Genomic DNA, 22,892 nt, shown 5'->3' on the forward strand with positions numbered 1-22,892 from the left:
TAGCTCGCTAGGGCTCACAAGCAAGCAGATCCTCTATATAGGATGTATATTTGGCAACTCAATTTACTCATGATTTGAAGATATTCTTTGCATTTGTATCGAATATTTTAATCATTTTCAATTCTTATCTCTAATTACAGATACACTTTAGAACCGTCAGGGCAAGGACCCGACATCTACGTCACAACGTCATATCTTAAATTTATGTCAAATAAACCACTATAATAGCCACACTGTCATCTCAATGTATCTTTTTTTTTCAATTGAAGTGCGTGTCATTTGGTGATATACACATATACATAACTGTAAAAAGAGTAAAAGCACAAATCTTTACATGGACATCGACATCGATATCATTGATCTAACAGCGTTACTAGCGGCCCTTCATATATTACATGTGCACAGTCTACATTGAATGACCCATTAACCGAATCGGGAAACTGGAGAAATAGGCGGATCCCGACTGTCCATCACAATTAGCAGTTTAACCAAAGACAGAATGACGAGTTAACATAAACATATAAGAAAACAAATCAAACTCGTTATCCGTTAGTCATGTCCATTGGCAGTCCAGGTCAGCTTCGCTTTAAAGGTACATTTGTATTTGTTCAAGATATCTTATGAGAACATTTGTTGTCGATAACTAGATAACTGCTGTATTAAAAGTAAATCTGAGGGGTTTATTTCATGACTCGACTCTCCAGTTCTCCAACTCCGTGCATGACGAGCCTGTCCGAGAAAACTTCCACAGTCCCGAAGGCGTTACTACCGAGAGGCACTTCAATAACACCCGGTAGGGTCACGTGATGGATCTCGTTCCCAGAGTCATAGTGGTACCCACTCTCGTGATTGTGCCCGGAGAAGTAAGCCAGTACGATGTCGGAGAAGTCTTCGAGGATGTTCAAGACGTCTTGATAGTTCCACAGTAGACACATGGCGTAGCAAGACTTTGGATGAACTGGGACGTGCCCTTTAGTGTAGGTAAAGAAAGACATAAAGACAGAAAAAATCTTTTTAAAACTTGAGTTTTAAATACATGTATGCAAAAAGAATATGCACTTGAAAGGTCATGTAATACTTCAACTATATATGAAGCATCAGTGAATGATTTTATTAGGTTAGTAAATAGTTGAAATATAAGTTCTTTTATTCACAACAAGCAAGTTTATAAACGTCGACGTTTTTACTGCCTGTCACTTTCCCCAACATTGACTAGTTCATTTCTTTGTGTACTTCACACCAACTGCAGCTAGGTGTCGCTGCTGTAGTGTTCGCGTGGTTTTTATTTCGCGCTAAGTTGAAAATGGAGTGTTAGCGGTGGCTTTAAGTTTGCGGCATCGCTTAAGCCACATATTACTACAGTATTGGACAAAAAATGTTCGCGGTGGTTTTAAGTTTGCGGTGAAACGGTCGCCGTGAAAACCGAACATAAAACCACCGTGAACATTTCTATATTTACAGTAATAAGAATGTTAATACACGATAAAGCACATTTTCAAACGAGCTCTATTGCGTATTATTTTATGCGCAGAAGATCGTTACATCTAATGTTAAAACGTATATAATACGTTACCTGACACAACGACTTTCTCCCCCTGTTGTCGAGCGAACTCTAGCGTCTCACGCAGCCACTGCAGTTGATCCTCCCCTACAGCGCCGTTGAACATGACGAACCTTTGGTCGAGTCCAACCAGACCTTCCGGTGAATTCAGGTTCTCGTTTTTGTTCACTTGCCTCAGAATCTTCTCTGCTTGCTTGTATTGTGGCGAATCCTTTTCTCTCCCTATCCCGCACATGCTGACGTCATAGTTGTCGAGGATGACAAATCTGTAGCCCTTGTAAGGGGAGAAATCGTAGTAAACAGCGTCTGCTTCTTTCTTCACAACTTCTTCAACATCAGTGGCATTTTCCTGTGCGGTGAAAAGCGGTGATTTCATCAGATAGTTTCGTGAGAAGTTGTAGAATTCGTGGTTTCCCCATATGTGATGCACCACAAAAGGAACGCCGTCAAATTCTTGCAAAACATCACGTAGAGCGTTCTCGGAGGTTTTGAATCTGGTGTTGCGCCCGTCGATGATGTCACCCAGTTGTAGGGCAAACTGGATTCTATTCTCTTCCTTCCAGTGCTGCACCGCTTCACGTAACAGATAGAGGGCGTTTCTGTAATGCCGCACGCTGCCGTGGCGTTTCATAACGTCGTCAAGGTCTCCGTACTGGACGTCTGCAATGATTCCGAAAGAAAATAGGGGGCGCTCTTCTTCTAGTGTCGAAACCCTTTGAAGATATTCAGCGCGGCGTAAGAGTTTTTGAGCCACTGCTAGGCAACAACAAAAAAACAACAGCCCAGCTACGGCTTTTGCGATTGGCTTGATGTAGAACAAAATTCTGGGGAATCTAAACTGCAGAAAATAGATAAAAAAGGTAAAAGATTACAGCTATCATTTCATCAGTAATGTTATCTGTTCCCCACTTCATCTTTAAATCATGGGGGACGATTCAACACACACAAAACAAAGAAACATACAAACAAGCAAAATCTACACATACACATAATTTGATTCCAATACTGTCGCGACGACGTTTAACGGTCCATGACTTCAAATGCTATTACTGTAGTAACCGCCCATCGTGTGTGTTGCTATCCCCTAGAAAGTACCTTCAGCACCAAGGACAGTAGATGGTTGGATAGTGTAAATACCAGCTACCAAATCCGAACATATCTCAAGAAAAAGGGTACTACAAAGGGTACCACATTCAGTTGAAAGTATGGTCTCTGCGCCTGTGTGGAATCACTAACCTTTGCCCTGACACACTTAACATTACATATTCATAAAGTACCTCTTTTGAAAAAAAGGTTTATTCTGTCGAGTACAGGTTGCTTCATAAACTTATCAAATCCTTGCGAAAACACAGGTTGTTTACAAGTGACTTCTACATAGTCTTGGGCATTAGAATGGAACGTCTGGATTTGTAGATAAGATGAATGCCCCTCTAGGCCCGTATGACCCATTTTTCTTTAGTAAACTTTCAGGGACCTAGTGACAACGCCCCTTTTCTCCCGCCAACGGTTAAGGAAAATAATGTACCACAATTGAAGACTGGAATTTACCGCTGCTTCTTACTTCCCATTTTGTCATAGTATTTCAAGAGGAGTTCGTTAGAGAATATCCCCCAGTGTGCTTTTTTCTTCACTCTTGCAGTTCACCTCAATCTCTACAACTGTTTTGTCCCCCAACAGGGTATACCTTTTCAAGACTTCTATTAACATATTACTACTGGCTCATATCCAGGTGTAACTCACTACTCTGACTACATCGTGCATCATCCGGCCATGGATAATTTTTGTTGAACAAAGGGACGAAACCACATGACCGAACCGGCTACTAGTAATTAGAACCCGCCTCGGTGCGTAAAACGGCCGGGTGCCGAAGATTACCCCGCCGACGGAAAGCTGCGCGCGATTCTCTTCGGGGTAGAGGAAGCTTTCCGCCGGCGGGGTAGTCTTTTGCACCCGGTAAGTTATTCGAGATCGTGTAGAAACACAAGAGGCGAGAATATATTTATTTCCGGAAATAAATCTCCGAATTTTTTATCCAGATATAGAGTTTGAATTGTCTTTATTTATTGTTTACCTGGATGTCTAACCTTCACAAAGGTATCAAGAGGCGAGTAGTAAAGTTCCCCGGATCCCACTGTTACAGTGTAACACAGTGATTAGAAAGCGTTTATATAACACGGACTATGTACGCACCATGGCCAGTCGGAATGCAGCCGACTAGTAGCAGTATCAGACTGAACCAACCGGTTTTCAACAGTTAGATATATACGACAAAAGTTACAAATCAAAAGGCTTAGCAACCTGATGCACTGACATGTACAGCTATATAATTAACATAATACCTACTTCCATACCCCCAGAGCACCTCCTGGACTTGCAAGTCGAGCACCGCCTGATCCAATCTCAGAATGTAGGTCTCACGATCATGGGAAACTTCAATAGGTACTAGTAATAAGCGCTTTACGAATGCGCATGTGCGGTATAACAAATCCCGTTTAGTCTGGACATTGTTATGCAAATCGTTGGCATTAACATGAGGCGTATAGGCAAGCCACCTGAAATGCCAGTAAGCTATTTAATTTTGTGTAATCCATATCTGTGCCTCTTGACTTTATCGTAATCACTTTGTGGACCTGCATTTAGCATAAAGTGTTGTCTGAACCTCCCATGCAGACCCCCTTCTATTCCATGACAGTCAAAAGCGTCGTGAAAACTCCAAGTTAAGCCAACCTCCTTTAAAGGCATCCAGAGCATTTTATGAGGCTTAAAACTTTGATTTAAAAAACTCAATTTCTAGTCATTGCTACACATAGTAAGTTTCAATAACACTATACCATTACATATCGAAATGAAATTAGCAAAGATACGATGTCGCTGTGTGGTAAGAACTGATAGAAAATCCAGACCCGAATATACTGATCCTGACTGTCCATCACAATTAGCGGTTCGACCAATGAGAAAGTGACTGCATGTCCGTCAAATATTTGCATTTTTATGTTCTTAATTTTTATTTCTTCGTTTTGACGGAGGTGGGCGGGGCTATATTATCTACAGTATTTAAAATAGGCGCGTGAAACAAAACGATTAACATGTAGATTATTTTTGTGCCGTTGCGCAATTTTGAAAAGAAATCCGAACGCAAATGTGGTAAACAGTGGCATTAATTTTCAATTTCAGAAAGATTACACCAACTAGAATGTTTCTAATTTCCAAGTCTTATACAATACTGTGGGTGCCTTTAATATATAATCATATCCTTGCTCGTAAAATTTAGAATACCTAACTCCCCTCAACATTTTGGAATAGTCCAAGTGAAGGATTGTGGGAAATAAGGTAAAGAGGTCAAAAAGAATTCTTCGTCTAGCATGTCTAGTGCGGGGCTGAATTTCTCCAGGTAGGGCCTCAGAAAACACCATTTTTTAAAGGATTCTCATGCTATGGCGTCTCTAATGTCTTCTTATGTGTGCCTTTTTCTGATTGTGGCCATTTCCTGGTCGGATGTCGTTTGTTTGATCGGCGAACGCACACTAAAGGAACGATAGGGGAGGGGGGTACTTTACTTCCGGGTTTCGTAATCCAAGTTTCGTAACACATTTTTGTTCTATTTTGTCGTCTTTCTTCGAGTTCACAATGTCGACCGCTACATTTTAAGATAAAGAAAAGCACTTGAAATCATTTGAAATGTATAGAATTTGGTAAATTGTCCTGTTTAGGAAATCTTGGAAAGTCAACTGAGTAACAATGGTTAGGCTAGAGTACGTGCCGTAACGTAATAGCTTCAGCTCTGGACCGTCCGAACAACGGAAGTCATAATGTTGAATATAGCATTTAACTCAAAATTTTACGTAACCATGGATATCAGAAATAATAACAATCCGCTTTGGGACTTCCGGTAAGGCAAAGAGATTGAAAAAAGTAAATATTTTTCAGCTTCTTCTTCACACGAACAAACAACGCAATACATGTATTTACATGCATGCGGCGACTGTTGCAGGGGGGTCCTTTGTTTGCTTTCAGTCTTAGACATACGGAGTGTTTCTAAGACACACACAACGTTTAAGAACCCATTCAACAGGCTGCGCGGCTAGCTACACGTGCATTTATTTACACCAGCCGATATTCCTCTGTCCTTGGTACTGAAGGTACTTTCTGGAGGTAGCAGCATGACGGACGGTTACTGTCTAAAAGTACATCACGTCATGGGGTATTTAACTCCGTCACGACTATATTGGGATGGAATTGTATGTGTCACAGTTTGTATATATCTATCTATCTTTGTGTGTGTGTTTGTATGTGTGTGTGTGTGTGTGTGTATCTGTATTTATGTATGTGCGTGTGTGTATGCGTGTGTGTGTTTGTTTGTTTGTGTGTAATAAATCTTCTGCCATGATCTAAGGCTAAATCGAAGAACAAATCACATAACGGACGTGGTCTCATCCGTAACCTTATTTCTCTTCTTCTCTCGATTTCCTACAGTTTTGGTCCGCAAACATTTTGTTCTGCAACACGCTGAATACCCAAGCTGTATCCCCACAAAAGAACGGAAAATTAATTTCCAGACGTTGAGCTATAAATTTTCCAGGGCGGCATTTTTTATATATAAGAAAATCGTACTGTCACACAGATCAAGATAGGCCAAATCTTTTTCCTAGCGTTGGCCCAAAAACTCTTATGCCGCGCTAAATATCCCCACAAGTTTTCGACACTCAGATATCTGCAGTCGGGTGTACGAGCAGCAATGGCAACAAGGAAAGAGCGCCCCCTATTTTCGTTCGGAATAATTGCAGACGTCCAGTACGGAGACCTTGACGACGCCATGAACTTTACCCAGACCAAATGGCGGCATTACAGAGACGCCCTCTATCTGTTACGCGAAGCGGTGCAGCACTGGAAGAAAGAGAACAAAGTCCAGTTTGTGCTTCAACTGGGTGACATCATCGACGGCTTCAACACTAGGCGTAAAAACTCCGAGAACGCTGTACGTGATGTTTTGCAAGAATTTGACGGCGTTCCTTTTGCAGTGCATCACATATGGGGAAACCACGAATTCTACAACTTCTCACGAAACTATCTGATGAAATCGCCACTTTTCACCGCACAGGAAAATGCCACTGATGTTGAAGAAGTTGTGAAGAAAGAAGCAGACGCTGCTTACTACGATTTCTCCCCTTACAAGGGCTACCGATTTGTCGTCCTCGACAACTATGACGTCAGCATGTGCGGGATAGGGAGAGACAAGGATTCGCCACAATACAAGCAAGCAGAGAGGATTCTGAGGCAAGTGAATAAAAACGAGGAACTGAATTCACCGGAAGGTCTTGTAGGGGTCGACCGTAGGTTCGTCATGTTCAACGGCGGCATGGGGGAGGAGCAACTGCAGTGGCTGCGGGAGACGCTAGAGGTCGCTCGACAACAGGGGGAGAAAGTCGTTGTATCAGGTAACCGTCGATTACCTTCAATCTCTAGATGTAACAATCATTTACGAATGGTAGAATACGTAGATGAGTGCCCTAGAAAATGTGCTTTAGGCCATGCTGATTCGATTACATGGATAACATACGCATGCGCATCAATTTTTGGTCGTTCAACAAAATTTTTTTTCGACCGTACAATAAATTGTTCAAAACAGTTGCAAATATTTGCCGTAAAGTGCAAATACAAAATCGGAAAACGGATACTAATGTCGTAAAATGAATGCCAAAGTCGATTCCAATGTCAAAGAAGGTGATGTAAAAGAATAAAAATGAAGATTCTATGGTAGGTATACCTGACCACTTAGATTTCATAATGAAGACACCTTTTTTGCCAAACTCTTTTTTTTTTTCATACGCTCGCATTATTTTTTTGGTTCCCCGAGAATGTTATTCATATTGAATTGAATCAACATGGCCTTGCGTATAGTCACAATTAGGGGTGGGTACCGGTACCGTGTACCGGTACAAAACCGGTATTTCTTAATGGACCGGTCCAAAAAAACCGGTCCGTAAAAAATCAGTGGACCGGCCTATGGACCGATTAGAAAATTCATAGTACCAGGCGGCCACATAACTGGTCTAAGAAAATACAAAACAGCAGATTTAACTTCATTTTCGAAGACGTTAGCTGTGAATCATACCTAGAAACACTTAAAGGATTAGTAAACAGACGGCGAGAAGAGTATGATTATAATTTTGAGACAAAGTGCAAACCTAAGAAATTATATCGTTCCAGACATGACGTTTGGAGACTTTTGCGTGTGTCTCGCTCTCCAAAATATGATGTACTGCGACACTACTGTAATCAGGTACAGGTACAGGTCCGGACCTGGACCTGACCCTCTGGACCTGGACCTGGACCGGACCTGAATTGTTTGTACCGGTACCCACCCCTAGTCACAATATTATTTGATACAACTTCTTTTGGGAACATGATGTTAGATATATTGAAACTTATAGTCACAATATTATCTGATACAACTTCTTTTGGTAATATGATGTTAGATATATTGAAACTTACGTTTTGAAACATGTTTTTTTCTGCTTTTGTCTCTTTCTATACCGACTCTGCAGGACACGTTCCTGTTCACCCAAAGTCTTGTTACGTGATGTGTCTACTGTGGAACTATCAAGACGTCTTGAACATCCTTAAAGACTTCTCAGACATCGTACTGGCTTACTTCTCCGGCCACGACCACGGCGGAGGGTACCACTACGACTCTGGGAACGAGATCCATCACGTGACCCTACCGGGTGTTATTGAAGTACCGCCCGGTAGTAACGCCTTCGGTACCGTGGACGTTTTCTCGGACAGACTCGTCATGAACGGAGTTGGACAACTAGAGAGCCGAGTCATGAAATAAGGCACTCAAAAATAGCCATAGATTATTTTCTTTAAGGATCCCAAAGTTGTCTAGGAATCGGCAGCCACTGTTTTCAAAAAATATCTTTAACAATCGATAGAAATGTTGAAACATTACTATGATTGAAATCAGGGATACATTTAACGAATTTAGTTAGCTAGTACCACATCAACATAGTTTATGACAAGTTAGGTACATCTTGTTGATATTAACTGGCAATATAATACACAGAATTTTTATGCTAAAACCAAACGTCATGCATAGGTAGAAGTCTTGGATGATGGATTGTTTATTAATTATTCATGATTCTGTGCAATAGTCACTATTTCTAATCAGTCGTGTTGAGTTTACCATGAAGTTCTGTGCGAGCATTGATATCGATGTAGTGTACGAATAAAATCGAAACGATCGTTACGGCATCTTCTACATGTATGCTAACTTTAAGCACTAATTATTTGACAGGATTGAACACTAGATAGTAGATATGTAGTAAAATGTATCGTAATTAATAGACGGACCTGAATTTAGCGTTAAAGCCCCAATGTGTTAGATCGGGTTCTTCCCAGGGGAGCTTCCAGTGTGCAGGTTGTTGTTGTTTATACCAGGAGTGTCTACGTTGAAGTGGTGTCACGGACTTTTGCAACTTGTTTTTATACAGTTTACAAACACCAGACATGCCAGAAATAGACGAATTAATGATGAAAATATGCTGAAAGGTGGTTGTACATATCATTTGCATTAAGTTTTGTTCAAAAGAATATTTAACATTTTAGCACCAAAATCTTACATAGCTTTTAGCGTTGTCAGAACCTCTCATGCAGTCCCCTTCTATCCCACGTAAACGTTGTGAAAATGAATAATTTTGCCTTGACAGTCGTATGAATCTCCTTCTATTGTCGCTATTGAAAATGGAGACAATAATCGAGCCGAGAAAACGGTATACAAGTTAGAAGCATACACATTTGAACTCGCGCATGCGTACCTGGAATCATGAACGACCTTAGTGCCTGCAGCTAGGGCAGGGTGTCAGCCATGTCAGCTGTGCATAATTATCTACTCAAGGACGACCTTTCACTTGTGACCTGCATCAGGTAACAAAAGACAAACCTCTAAATAAACAGATCAGGGGAATAAAACACTGTATCGAGATATCTTCCAAAGGTTTATGTTTTAGCTAGCTGTCGCATTTTTGTAATCTATTTCTCACTTTTTACGTTCTCTTCTTTTCCAGACTCTTACCCCCCCCCCCCCCCCAGGAAGAGTGAACTGATCCATTGTCTCTCAAACTGGTTCTAGGGACATGCCACTAATTTTGAGGACACCCGCCATCGCTTCTTCATATGTGGTTTCTTCAACTAACGGAAGGTAAGTCGACTAAGTTTGTGCTCCGTAGTGGCCTGTTAATACGTTTATGCTTACGTTTGACATCAAAGTGGGCCGTTTCTATCAAATTTATAACCTCAATACAGCTCATAGGTAGAAAGAGGCTTCCAGTTGTAGGACCAAAATTTTGAGCCCAGAGCAGTTATCCAAATGACCTTCGGAGGATGTACTGTGTTTTGCCACATGAAAAGAATTCAGCTAATACCAGAATGTATAAAATCTAGATCTTTAAAAAGGATCAGCTGTGGCCCGCTTTTGTTATCATTAATGCACGTCATTGGTCACTGTAAATGAATTCATTTTACGTCGCCCAAGGGTCAACCGAACAGATCGAATAATGTCTCGAATGGTGATGATAATGATATAATGATGATATAACATCTTTTTTTTATAAATTATTATTATTATTAGGAGAAGTAAAACCCAACATAATGGCCACTAACAGCCCGACAGACCAACCCCTTTTCTCTTTCGGGATCATCGCAGACGTTCAATATGCCGACTTTGACGATGCCGTGGATTTCAGCACGAACAAAAGGCGATACTACAGGAACGCCCTCTTGCTGTTACGACAAGCAGTGCAGCAATGGCGGTCGGATGGAACCAAGTTTGTTCTTCAATTGGGTGACGTCACCGACGGATTGAACGCCCAAAACGACCAATCAGAAAACGCTTTAGAGACTGTTTTGAAGGAATTTGAAGATCGTCCGCTTGATGTCTATCACGTTTGGGGAAACCACGAGTTTTATAACTTCTCAAGAAGCTATCTTAAAAAGTCAAAATTATCTATTGAGGAAGGATATATTACCATAACTTGGAAGAAACAAAGAAAGAATCGGAGGCTGCCTACTACGCTTTCTCCCCACACCAAGACTACAGATTCGTCGTTCTCGACACCTTTGACATAAGCATGTGTGATAGAGAAGCGAAGTCCCCCGAATACAAGGAAGCTGAGGCTATTCTCGGGAAAGTGAACAAAAACGACGACCTGGACTTACGGAAAGGGCTGGTCGGCCTGGATGAAGGGTTTTGCATGTACAACGGTGGTGTGGGCGAGGAGCAGCTGCAGTGGTTGCGAAAAACGCTAGAGGTCGCCCGTCAGCGGGGAGAGAAAGTGGTACTGTCAGGTAATCGCTTTGTATTCAGTGGTATCCCCCTCGTGTTGCGTCTACTGTGCCTATACTTATAATTCATTGGACTTGAAGGAGACTTACGTTTAATGAGCCTGAAAAACATCACTGATGTGGAAAAATTTAACTTTTTGGGCATGTTTTATTCACAGGCCATATTCCCATACATCCGAACGCCTGCCACTATCCGGATATAGTCTGGAATTATCAAGAAGTTCTGGACATTCTTCAACATAATTCCGACATCGTACTGGCTTACTTCTCCGGCCACGATCACGTGGGAGGATACCACTACGACTCTGGGAACGAGATCCATCACGTGACCCTACCGGGTGTTATTGAAGTACCGCCCGGTAGTTACGCCTTCGGTACTGTGGACGTTTTCTCGGACAGACTCGTCATGCACGGAGTTGGTCAACTGGACAGTCGAGTTATGAAAAATGGTGGGAGAAAGGAAACGAAAACCACAACGTAAAAATTATTTTTGATTCAAGAGTTATAATTTGAAACATTGTTCAATGTGTAAAAGTGACAAATCATTTGCCACAAATTGGACAATTCTAAAGGTTTTGATACTCCCATATATTGTATTCAGGTGTACATAGCTATCTCGACTCGAGGATATGACAAAAAGCACCACATAGCGAACAACTTTAGAACTGCATATCAGATCCGCAGGTGATCCAGAATATGACGTCAAGGACAGAATCGACAATTATGTTAATGAGAATCACAGCACAGACTTTGTCGACAAAACAAGTACTAAACTGCACAATAGTCCATTTATGATAAACATACTGACTTGATAAAATCCAGGTACATGTAGACAAACCGGCTCTTTTTTTATTACATATATCACTGATATAGATGTTTGGTTAATGTAAATTTTACTAAAAAAATTGTAAGTCGTGATGCTCATAACCACAAATAAAACACAGCATACATATGCAGTAGCAATGATGTGTTGGTTGTGAAGGGTTGACATTGTACCCGTCTAGGGCACGAGTACCCTATGGGGTATATCTGGACAAGCGTGATTACTACAAATATGGGTAATTCGTGTCCGTATGCGGAAATTTTGGATAGTGGGGGTTTATGCCCTTTGCCCCCGCCTCTTGATAATAAAAGCAGTATAAAGCAACACATTATAGAGCGGAGACAGTAGTCCTGACGACCGACCATTAATGTGCGAAGTGCGGACGGCTGTGTGCCTCAAGTTTCAAATTTTACTTAAAGTACCCCCAGATGACCCCTCGAAGATTTCACCATGTTGTCTAATTGGAGGTCCCATTTCAGATTACAGTACGTTGAATGGTCATGCATATGTGAGAAAATGTCTCATAACTGTTTACCTGCAAATTGGGCAATTCCAAGGAAAACAATACTCCCATATGCTGTATCCGGGTGTACGCCGCTATTTCGACTTGAGAATGTGACAAAAGCGCCACATAGCGAACTATTGTAGAACTGTATATCAGATCATCAGGTGAGCCACTGATATGGCACTATATGGCGTCATCGGTACGTAGAATCCACATTATGCTAATGCTACATGGTGATCTTTTAGTTACACGCGCCTACTGCAAATAGACCGCTACCATAGCCCCGCCCACCTCCGTCAAAACGTAGAAATGCAAAATAAAAACATAAAAATGCAAATGTGTGACGGACATGCAGTCACCCTCTTAATGGTCGAAACGCTAATTGTGATGGACAGTCAGGATCAGTCTATTAGGGCTTGGATTTTCTATCAGTTCTCACCACACAACGACATCGTATCTTTGCACCTTTAATGTCGATATGTAATGGTATAGTGTTATTGAAACTTACTATGTGTAGGAATGACTAGAAATTTGAGTTTTTTTATTCAAATGTAAAGCCTCATAAAATGCTCTGGATGCCTTTAAGAGCCTCTAGACGTTTATAGGCCTCCTGGCGGCTGACCCTGGTATTAAGGAAGAAACTCCGGTTTGTGTATCTTTTGTCCCGGGCATGCCTTGTTTCATCTGACTTGATGCAGATTGAATGTCTATGTCACTGGTTCTCAGGGAATGCACGACCTTGTTCGAACGTACCAGCCAATACTGTGATTAATTTCATTAGATATAAAAGCAAAACTTCTTCACAAAAAGATCACTCCATAACAACATGTAATGGCAACAACTATGTCAACTACTTACAATTCCTCTGACATAAATTGTACCAAACACTAATCTGCTGATACTTTTTTTGTGGTTTTCTTTAGTCTGAAATCTTGCTAAAACGAGACTCAAAATCTTTTTCGAGGTTGTTTACTCTGTAAACTCCCATTGTATTTTAACATTTTGCTGACAGTTTGGATTTCTTCTAACGAGAGGTTATGTTATATAAACTATTGCAAATCTCATATGCTGATGACAAATGTTGACATGACCCGTGGATTGTTGGTTATCAGTGTACATTATCTAATGATATCATGTGTACCGTATTACAACGCGGCTATTCAAACAACAAAGTCCAAACATCACGTATCATATGACCTTTACGACATACAAGGGGCTCGACAAGGGTTTGAGATTGAACCATAACCAATGTATGGATTCAATGATAAAATATTCTTAGTTAACGTTTTACTTTTTATTGCAAAAGAAGTATGTAAAAAAAGAGTAATCGAATAAAAGTTTCGAAAACATGTAAGTTGACGGCTATATTTTGAATGCATATACTGTTATCCATAAAAAATTAACAAAGCTATACCGGTATAATTTAAGCAGTTACACTGATACTACCTTTAGACCCTTTCAGTACAGTTTGATTCCACATATCACTGGACTTTTTATTGACCAACCAAATGTTGTCAAATTTATGTCATTTTCTCCTAGTTTCGAAATACACAGTTTGTCAAAAAGGACCACAATGATTTTGTCGTTCCACGGAGTTTGTTTGATCCTGTTGGTTCGTGCAGTTTCGTCAGCGGGTGAGTAAAATGTTCAACTAAAGGTTGTAAAGCTCTGTTGTAAAGCAGTATTTATTAATAACAAGCTACACGCAAACAATCCTAAAACAAAGAGGAAATTAAGTCATGCTGTAGGGGTTGGGTGGGGCTAGCAATAAACATGGGTATGACATTATAACACTGTGACGAGAGTACATTTATATGAATATGCACGTGTGTTCTTCTCGGCTTGACCAACCTTCATACCTAGTACCTACACAAATGACAGATTTTGTAGTATTATATCGTTAATACTTCTATTATCTGTACATGAGCTGAGTTATTTTGTTAATCACACATTAGCTCTGCCTTTTTGAAATCTCATTACTAGTAGTTTGATTTAGGCTCCCATGTCAAGTTCTTGCTTCAATGCTCTAGCACAATGTTTTATTCATTTAGATAGTGGTATTTGCATATTAAGCATAAGATGCTTATTTCCCAATCCATGGTAGACAAATGTAAATGAAGCTATATCTTGTATATTTCAATCTTTATCGTGTTAAGAAAACTTGACCTTGAAACTGAGTGAAGCTCATTCGTACTATTCACACATTATTTTTGTTTCGTTTTATGCATGTAGTGTGAGGTGTGAGTGCATACTATCGCTGTATATGTAGAGTGCATTACATTTAGTGCATTAGGTTAGTTAGGAAAACATTACGATACCGAGAAGCACGAATAACACGTCAATAGTTGGCACGGGGCTTTACGCTCGATCTCATAAAAATGTACACATTTTGTAACTTCCGTTACCGTTTGAAGTAAGACGTTCCTGACACTAAGATTTGCTACATAAAAGGTGCCAAACTGTCGTTTTAATGACGACTTAAAACTTTCCAGGCTTTTAAGAACGACAGTTCGGCACCTTATATGTGACGTATCTTTAATGTCAGGAACGTCTTACTTCAAACGGTAACGGAAGTTACAAAATGTGTGCATTTAAATGAGAACGGGCATTTAGCTTGTGAAATGCTAATGTACTAAAGCGGCATCGAAGAATGCACAAGGCTTATCATACGATGCCTGTTTATGTTATTTGAGAAAGCACTTCCCCTGCACAATACTCCACTTGGGAAACCTTTTAGATACAAATATAAAAAATGATTAACATTATGTGTGCTTTATTTCTACAGAGTTCTGTGACTTTGAGTCGTACAACATCTGCGGGTACACACAGGACAGAACGGATGACTTTGACTGGACCAGGAGAAGGGGCTCCACCACAACGGGCGGTACCGGGCCTTCAGGGGACCACACAACTGGGTCGGGTCGGTAAAAGCCTAAACACAACAATTTTAAGTATTTATTCGGATGCTACATAGCCGGTATGAAGCTATTATATGAAAGCGGCCACATTCTTATGAGGTATCATAGTACATACAGTTTTGGCAATGAGATTCCATCCACGTATATGGCAGTAAAACCTAGATGTTTCTTCGTTGAAAATCTTTAAAACCTTTTCAGCAAATAAACACCTGGATCTTTTTGTAAGGACATCGTTAGAAGGCAGTAGTTCACTTACTAAGAATATGTTGTGCACACTACTGCATAATGAAGTTGTACACGGCGCATAACACAAAAGCTACACCGATCCTCACTGTCCATCACAATTAGCAGTTTACTCAATGAAAACATGGCAATCAGCGGTTTGACCAATAAGAGAGTGGCTGCGCTGCATGTCCATCAAATATTTTGTACTCCTATTTTTTACTTTACATTCCTACATTTAACGGAGGTGGGCGGCGCAATGAGATCGATGAAATTAAAGTTCGGAATGTTTTTTATCGTTCCCAGGGTACTATATGCACATTGACGGCACAGGACAGACGTCAGGCAGAAAGGCTCGTCTGAAATCTTCCCTGATTTTCGCGCGCGGAGATTTCTGTTTGGAGTTCTACTATCACATGTACGGTAGCACTGTGGGGACACTCAACGTGTACAGGGATAGGTCCTCCATTAGCAACAGGGTGTGGTCCATGACTGGTAACCAAGCCAATGCATGGCAGAAGGCGTCTGTCGACTTCTCCTCATCTTCCTCATATTTTCAGGTCAGAATTTTGATTTACTGTCTTGGGGGAAGTTTAAGTTTTTGTTACAGAAAAGTTTACAATTTTTATTAGAACTGTAGATTATTCTTAAAACAATATATTTTTGTTTGTTTCGTGCATGACAGAGGTAGGATATGACAAAACATAACATTTTATCCATGTATGTCACTGAGTTTTATATTTTTTCATGCCCTATGTGTCTCTGACTTTAAGGCTGTTTTATGCCCTGTTTGCTTCTTTAAAACAACCGAAAATGTACCAAAACGTCGAAAAATAGAACATATAGTGCTTTATATATCTTAGGTACTCGTTTTGTTGTTTACAATGAACTCCATATTTTCTGTCCCCACAGATCATATTTGAGGGAGTGCGTGGAACATGGGACAATAGTGATATTGCCATTGACGACGTGGAGATCAGTGACCATGCGTGTGGAGGTGAGCAGATTTTGGCGAGACCTCTGGGGCGAAACCTTTTGTGTATCATTTGGGCTATTGTCTATTGGCATAGTAAAGATGTTAGTTGATACCGAAACTTCAGCTTAAAGTTGCAGCATATGTTCATACGGTTTTATGTATGCATCTATAGCTATCGTAAGGTATGTTCCTAAGTTGTATAAAATAATTGTATTAGGTAAATATTTATTTTCCATCACTGATGAAGTATGTCGGATGGGCATCTGAAACGTCTGGTATTTTCATATTGTGATCCAGTGGTATAGACTGAATTATAATTGTATTGTTCAAATCCCTGGATAACTTACGTTCATTAACGTATTTCTACATTATTCATTAGCTATTGCTAATTTTGCTACACTGTTGTATTTTTTTTCTATCAGCCGTACCGACCGGTACGGGGGACTGTAACTTCGAGTCGTCTGATATCTGTGGTTACACACATGACCGGTCACATGATTTCGACTGGCAGCGAAACCGCGGGTCTACCTCATCCGGTGGCACAGGGCCGAGCCAGGACCACACTACAGGCACTGGTGAGGGATGAGTCACAATTGGGTGTTTGCAGTCACGTGACTGTGACGTGATTTACCGCCCGCCATGTTGCAACGTCAAGAAAGACAATAACTTATCTTTGGCTATTCAACCATATTTCTTCGCATTGCTTTGCATATGCAATCTTTTAAACAGTATGATTCATTGAATTATGAATGGACCTCTATAGTCATCTTTTCCATGTAACGCGATTGCCAAGGCAATTCTACCATATGGGTTTATTTGGTACAAAGATTGGTTTTAGTGGCTTTATAGTTTCATCAATTACTTGTTTTAATTGCTGTAATATTTTTTTTTCCTATACATGAAATGGAATAACTCCATTGAATAAAATGCCCCAGGTCAAGGATAAGAGCATTGTTGCCTTTTTGTAGCCAGTTTGTCACTACCGTGGCCGACAAGTACAAGTTTCTTCACCCGTGCTGTAGCTGTGCGACACACCTGCTACCTATCGAGCGGCCATCTTCTTCAAAAGCTTTTCTTGTTTTTATCAAAGGCTACTACATGTACATGGAGACGACATTGCCAGCGACAGGCGACAAGGCTCGACTTGTCTCCCCGGCCATAGTAGGAGGCGGTACGAAATGTGTTCAGTTCTGGTACCACATGTACGGCTCACGCACGGGCACTCTGGCAATCTACGCCAAGGTGTACGACCAGACTACCCTAGGAACGAGACTGTGGTTGCTATCCGGTAACCAAGGTGACGCCTGGAAACGAGCTCGTGTGACGTTCTCGTCGACTGATGCTTATTTTCAAGTGAGTAAAAAAATGACTTTATAAGTTGCTGGAAATAGTAGAAATTCGGCAAATAGACTGAATGATACATCGGAGTCGTTAGCCAGGCAGAATTTCAGGAACTTTGTTTGAAGAATGTATGGATTACTTTCAAGATAATGCCCCCTCACAGACTCCTTAGGTTGGTTCCTGTAACTCTGTAAACCCCGGCTAACCCCACCGGTGCACTTTATTCAGTATATTCCTATTATTTCTAGCAATCACCCAAGTCTCCGGGAAACTACTTACATTGGCGATGACTTAAAAAAAAAGTATATTTACGTTCAATGTTTTTTTTTTACCTACAGTTTGTCTCAATTTTTTAAAATCTCCACAGCTTGTGTTTGAAGGCACGAACGGTGGCTTTTTCTCCGACATCGCCGTTGATGATATAGACGTCGAGGACGGAAGTTGTCGAGGTAGTAGAATAACCTTTATTACCTATTTCCATTTTAGTAATCATCATTTACAACTATGGCAGCTCTGCAACAATGATTAACTGTGCCAACTGTCTTGATCTTGTGTTGTTAACATTATGATTATCTACAGACGTGAACGAGTGTCTAATAGATGCGCAAGCATGTTCCCCGCATGCGCAGTGCACCAACACGGCGGACGGGTACGAGTGCGTATGCCGCCCTGGGTACTCTGGGAACGGGAACCTGTGTGAAGGTTGGGGCGCCATTTTGTTTTTATTATTCTTTTTTACTCCGTACAAAAACGTAGTCCCAGCAATGCAAAATTTGGGGAATTCTAAAACCTGATATCGCTTTTGTCTTGCACTTTTACTATCAGCCATACCAACAACTCGTTCGCCCACAACGATGTCAACAACAACAACAACAGAACTTGTCACGACTCCCTCTCCGACAGCAACTGATGCAATGATGTCACAAACTGAAACCACCACTGAAACAACTACGCTTGAACCCACATCACAAGCAGAAACCACCCTTCCTACAACTACCATGGTCCCCTCAACCTATGATGTAACCACACCGTCTACAACTGTTGTAGAATTCAGCACAGATTCCTACAATATCATCACCGCGGAACCAACACTGTCAACAGATAACACTGAGTATTATACGGATGTTACGACTCCTGTAATCATTATGGTAAATGAGATCATTATGAATTATTTTTTTCTGTATTGCATTAGTACGTACATTGCTATTAAGGTTTAAGCTAGACCCGACTAAACAAAGGACGTATGTTTGCCCGTTGTTTCTAAAATCTGTCTGTAACGTAGAGTCTTGTCACGTGTCACATGTGTTTATTCAAATTATGTCTTAATGTAAAAATGTTGGAAAGGTATTCTGTTGCGTACTACGACTTAATCAGACACGGCAAATACGGCATGTTTAGTTTTTCATGCAAATTTCAATAAACCTTGTCCTCCAGAATTTACAGAGAAATTATGATGGTTTGCCTAATTACAGGAAACTACAGTTCAGAGCTCAGTAACCTTCCCTGGTGTTGATTCAACTAGTGCATCAACCGATGCACCCAAAACCACAACAACAGCAAAGTCATCGAGTTTCATAGGTAATCATTTGCTGTAATTTTGCACATAATTAGTTTTTACCCATAAATGTAGCTGAATACTAAAGAAACGTAGAAAAACAATGCTTGCTTTGGCGAAATATTCCGTCCATAACATTTCTACTATTTTTGCCACAGTTACTATTTTACTAGTTTAGATGGTTAAAGGATTTTCAACATTTTGTTTGGACAATACGTTCTCGCAGTATTCACTTCTTCAAGCAGAGGCAACGCGAGGGAGTCAGACGAGAGAAATTGCAGTCACCACTACCCCCTGACCTTAACCTCTGCTTGGAGAATGCAAGTACCCAGACGACTGAAACGACATGTAATGTATACGTTTCTACGTTTATGTACCCAATAGGAATGGATTTCAGCACTACAGTGCCTGTGGGTACGGAAAGCGGTCTGAGCACTCTGCAGACACTGGTTGTTGTCGGCAGTGTTTTAGGGGCGATGCTAGTGGCTCTGTCAGCTGCACTCATCTTTACCGTCAGGCGCAACCGTCAAAGGTAAGAATTGATCAAACGAGAGAGAAAGAAAGGGAGATAGAAAGAGAGAGAGACAGAAGGAGGGAGAGAGAGAGAGAGAGAGAGAGAGAGAGAGAGAGAGAGAGAGAGAGAGAGAGAGAGAGAGAGAGAGAGAGAGAGAGAGAGAGAGAGAGAGAGGGAGGGAGGGAGGGAGGGAGGGAGGGAGGGCTGGAAGAGAAAGAGAGAGAAAGGAAACAGTGGAATCGGAAAATCGAGACTGTGTGGAAGTAACCGATTTGAATATTTTGGATCCATGGAGAAAGCCCTCTTTTATCACTGCCAAATTGTTCGATGGCATCGTATAAAAGAATCAAAGTATAGATAGCTTATGAAACCAATGACTCATATATACAAGTGGTATCACAATTTAATGTAATCATACAACATCATGAAACCAGAATATGCTAAACCATGTCTATTTGGATGATTATGTTACTTGCGTAGATTAAATGTTTACACGCATAGTCCAAATAAATTGTGATTTTGTCTTGCAATAGCATTTATTAGCATGCATACATGTTTGTCAACACAATTTGCCATTTTTATCATAATGTTGCCTTCACTTCATTGGTACAAAATGTAAATTTATCGCTCATGTAATGGACGAAAGGTCGAGTTCTTAAAACTAAACCTGTGAATGGATTGCTCTATATAACATATGACATAACAGTTAAATGATACTTGCACACATTGTAACAGTCGTATAGGCGTATAGGAGTTGTTCACCTTTACGATTGTGTCAAAAAGTGGAATGATCATGAATTCTAAAGTTCCAAACAGCTTTTACATCTTGAATATCTTGATAGAATGTTCATCACAAACAACCAAATGTCCGTCGTGAGTCAGCGTTAGTCCCATTGGCCAGTTCAGTCCGTGTTCCTCCCGTGTCAGGACGTTCCTGATAAACGTGCCGTCCCGACTGAACAGAGAAACACGGTGGTTCCAACAGTCAGCCACGATGATGTTGTCCTCGCTGTCCGTGATGACACAGAAGGGGTTGATCAGCTGACCAGGTCCCGAGCCACGTGGCCCGTCTGTGAAGAGATGACGCCCGGTGGGGTCGAATATCTTTAAGTTGTGGTTGTAAAAGTCACTGATGATAATATGGTTGCTGCTGTTGACAGCCACACGGAGGGATTTACTCAACTGCTGCTGACCTTGACCTTTGTCGCCGAACTTAAGAATGACGTCACCACTGGGACTAAGTATAAACACTTGGTACCCGATAGTGACGATGATACGTCCCAAACCGTCAACAATGATACCTTTTGTAGCTTCCTTCGTCTCTTTGGCCCCTGTCACTTGGATTGCACGTGATTTCCTCCCCTGTTTGTCCAGTACGTGAATACCGTGTCCGTCTCCTGTCACCAACAGCTCACCGTTTGGCAGGACCGCCACACACCGTGGCTTGAACTCCAAATCAACTTTCGTCTTGTAGGAGAAAAATGTATCAAGAAATTGCAGACGTTTGTTTTCACGATCAGTCACTACAATGTCTCCATCTGCGGTGACAGCGAGTGATGTAGGGGAGGCAAATTGTCCATCTCCACTGCCGAACTCTCCAACGGTTTTCAGTAGTTTAGGGCTTTCACTCCGAATACCGAATGCCACGTTCGTCCGAACTGGTGACAGCGTATTTGTTAACGACACTGTCGTTTGTTTTATCCCACCGATCAGTTTTGCTACGTCTCGCTCTAGTTCACCAGCCTGTGGGTCAAAGGTTAAATCCATGAAACTTTTTGTCAGTTCAGCCTTCTCAGTGCACTTCTTGTCTGCGGTTTGCTCTATCCGTGCGGTCAGTTCTCCGGCCACCGACATGACCTCCGCTGGACTCCCGTACTCCAACACGTTGTCCGTGAACTGGACACAGCTCTTGGCTGAGGCCAGGTCCATCTCAGCTGCCTCCATGGCGGCTTCCATCTGTTTTTCCCGGGCAGCATTCATGGCGCGAAGCTGACTGATTTTCTCACTTTTCACCTTCTGAACGGCCTCTATGATAGCCTTTGCCTGCCTTTCGATCTGCTCTTCTTCACGCTGTACTTGTAAAGGCCAATCGTCCTGTACTGACTGCAACTCTTCTATCCACTTCTCATGCAGGTGTGCTGTGTTCTTGACTGTCGGCAGTTTTGCCTTGATCTTTGCTCTCTCCCTCTCCGCCGCCTTCTCTATCTCCACATACTGGTGATCTTTGTGCGCCATTACCACACAGTGCAGACAGATGACCCGGTGACAGGTGTCACAGTAGAACTTGTTCAGTTCATTGTGTTTCGCACACTTGGAGGTCTCCCTTGCCCGGAGCTCGGCGGCAAACTGCCCGGATTGCAGATCTTGAATTGTTACAACTTTGTGGGATCTTGTCGCTTTGAGCCCACGATGCGTGTCGTTACATACCTGACACAGGTAGTCGGTACACTCCATACAGTAGACTTCGGCAGTGTTGCCTCTGTCACAGGCCGTACAGGGGACTCCATCCGCCCGTGACTCTGATTTTCCCCCCTTTTCTTTCGGCTGTTGTTGTAGAATGTCGTGCAATTTGCCAACGAGGAAGTTGGACTTCAACCCTCGGACGCCATTTGCTGGGAGGGGCACGTCCTGTCGGCACGTCGGACAGGAGAGTTTCCCTACGGCCTCTGTGGCCAGGAGCCTCTCCAAACACGGCTGGCAGAAGGTGTGAAGACACGGCAGCATCTTAGGATGCTTGAAGTCCTCCAAACAGATCTGGCAGACGAGAAATTCCTCGGTTATTTCGTTGAATGCGCTAGACGCCATTTTTACGTATCCGGAAGTGCCTGCACCCACCGAAACTGGGAGGACACAACATCTCCCTGCGTCATTAGGACGTACCATTAAGGGCGTTCAGGGGTTGTTGTACATACATGTCTTTCTATATGTGACGTTGCATTTGTTTTTCGTTGTTGTCAAGAATATCTGCGAACGTTACGGATTGGCCTTGATGATCAATGTTTGTTGATCAATGAATAACAGTGCTAGTTTGGTGTAAGAACCTTAACAACATGTTCCATTTTTCTGTGTGTATTTTCCACACAGCTAATGTTAACGTTACAGGCGTACTTACCTTTCCTAACATTTGCCAGATTA

The 22,892-nt window shown here is 41.6% G+C and overlaps 5 protein-coding genes across 6 annotated transcripts; 3 read left to right on the forward strand and 2 right to left on the reverse strand.

Annotated features, from left to right (window-relative positions):
* Positions 1–213: 213 nt before the first annotated feature.
* Positions 214–4,039, reverse strand: LOC136440861 (manganese-dependent ADP-ribose/CDP-alcohol diphosphatase-like). The gene is made up of 3 exons (XM_066437006.1): positions 3,905–4,039; positions 1,574–2,399; positions 214–970 (listed from the first exon to the last, which is right to left on the reverse strand). The coding sequence occupies exons 1-3, from the start codon at positions 3,908–3,910 to the stop codon at positions 681–683; spliced, it is 1,122 nt and encodes a 373-aa protein (XP_066293103.1). The 5' UTR covers positions 3,911–4,039; the 3' UTR covers positions 214–680.
* An 852-nt stretch (positions 4,040–4,891) lies between these two features.
* LOC136440395 (manganese-dependent ADP-ribose/CDP-alcohol diphosphatase-like) lies at positions 4,892–8,720 on the forward strand. The gene is made up of 3 exons (XM_066436427.1): positions 4,892–4,952; positions 6,035–6,996; positions 8,107–8,720. The coding sequence occupies exons 2-3, from the start codon at positions 6,297–6,299 to the stop codon at positions 8,394–8,396; spliced, it is 990 nt and encodes a 329-aa protein (XP_066292524.1). The 5' UTR covers positions 4,892–4,952; positions 6,035–6,296; the 3' UTR covers positions 8,397–8,720.
* Positions 8,721–9,646: 926 nt separating this feature from the next.
* On the forward strand, positions 9,647–12,021 carry LOC136440963 (uncharacterized). 2 transcript variants are annotated; one of them, XM_066437172.1, is made up of 3 exons: positions 9,647–9,761; positions 10,191–10,906; positions 11,062–12,021. In XM_066437172.1, exons 2-3 carry the CDS (start codon positions 10,690–10,692, stop codon positions 11,382–11,384), a joined length of 540 nt encoding a protein of 179 aa, XP_066293269.1. In that variant the 5' UTR covers positions 9,647–9,761; positions 10,191–10,689; the 3' UTR covers positions 11,385–12,021. The 2 variants fall into 2 exon arrangements, with proteins under 2 accessions (XP_066293269.1, XP_066293270.1); XM_066437173.1 differs by having other exon boundaries at positions 10,266–10,906.
* Positions 12,022–13,738: 1,717 nt separating this feature from the next.
* Positions 13,739–19,185, forward strand: LOC136440678 (MAM domain-containing protein 2-like). The gene is made up of 10 exons (XM_066436776.1): positions 13,739–13,865; positions 15,017–15,151; positions 15,678–15,931; positions 16,284–16,368; positions 16,770–16,922; positions 17,438–17,700; positions 18,056–18,137; positions 18,268–18,390; positions 18,514–18,836; positions 19,123–19,185. The coding sequence occupies exons 1-10, from the start codon at positions 13,754–13,756 to the stop codon at positions 19,183–19,185; spliced, it is 1,593 nt and encodes a 530-aa protein (XP_066292873.1). The 5' UTR covers positions 13,739–13,753.
* Positions 19,186–20,144: 959 nt separating this feature from the next.
* On the reverse strand, positions 20,145–22,663 carry LOC136440164 (tripartite motif-containing protein 2-like). Its single transcript, XM_066436027.1, has one exon. It carries the CDS (start codon positions 22,638–22,640, stop codon positions 20,577–20,579), a length of 2,064 nt encoding a protein of 687 aa, XP_066292124.1. The 5' UTR covers positions 22,641–22,663; the 3' UTR covers positions 20,145–20,576.
* Positions 22,664–22,892: the final 229 nt, after the last annotated feature.

This window comes from Branchiostoma lanceolatum, chromosome 8 (assembly GCF_035083965.1).
Source record: "Branchiostoma lanceolatum isolate klBraLanc5 chromosome 8, klBraLanc5.hap2, whole genome shotgun sequence".
Taxonomy (NCBI): domain Eukaryota; kingdom Metazoa; phylum Chordata; class Leptocardii; order Amphioxiformes; family Branchiostomatidae; genus Branchiostoma; species Branchiostoma lanceolatum.

Bases quoted from the DNA above. Each gene is read 5' to 3' on its own strand.
- LOC136440164 (XM_066436027.1), bottom strand. From the start codon at position 22,640: ATGGTACGTCCTAATGACGCAGGGAGATGTTGTGTCCTCCCAGTTTCG.
- LOC136440963 (XM_066437172.1), top strand. From the start codon at position 10,690: ATGTGTGATAGAGAAGCGAAGTCCCCCGAATACAAGGAAGCTGAGGCT. The intron at 10,907-11,061 runs GTAATCGCTTTG...TTTTATTCACAG, and splicing joins AGAGAAAGTGGTACTGTCAG to GCCATATTCCCATACATCCG.
- LOC136440395 (XM_066436427.1), top strand. From the start codon at position 6,297: ATGGCAACAAGGAAAGAGCGCCCCCTATTTTCGTTCGGAATAATTGCA. The intron at 6,997-8,106 runs GTAACCGTCGAT...CCGACTCTGCAG, and splicing joins GGAGAAAGTCGTTGTATCAG to GACACGTTCCTGTTCACCCA.
- LOC136440861 (XM_066437006.1), bottom strand. The intron at 971-1,573 runs GTAACGTATTAT...CCTACACTAAAG, and splicing joins GGAGAAAGTCGTTGTGTCAG to GGCACGTCCCAGTTCATCCA.
- LOC136440678 (XM_066436776.1), top strand. From the start codon at position 13,754: ATGTCATTTTCTCCTAGTTTCGAAATACACAGTTTGTCAAAAAGGACC. The intron at 15,152-15,677 runs GTCGGTAAAAGC...TATCGTTCCCAG, and splicing joins GGACCACACAACTGGGTCGG to GGTACTATATGCACATTGAC. The intron at 18,837-19,122 runs GTAAATGAGATC...CTTGTCCTCCAG, and splicing joins CGACTCCTGTAATCATTATG to AATTTACAGAGAAATTATGA.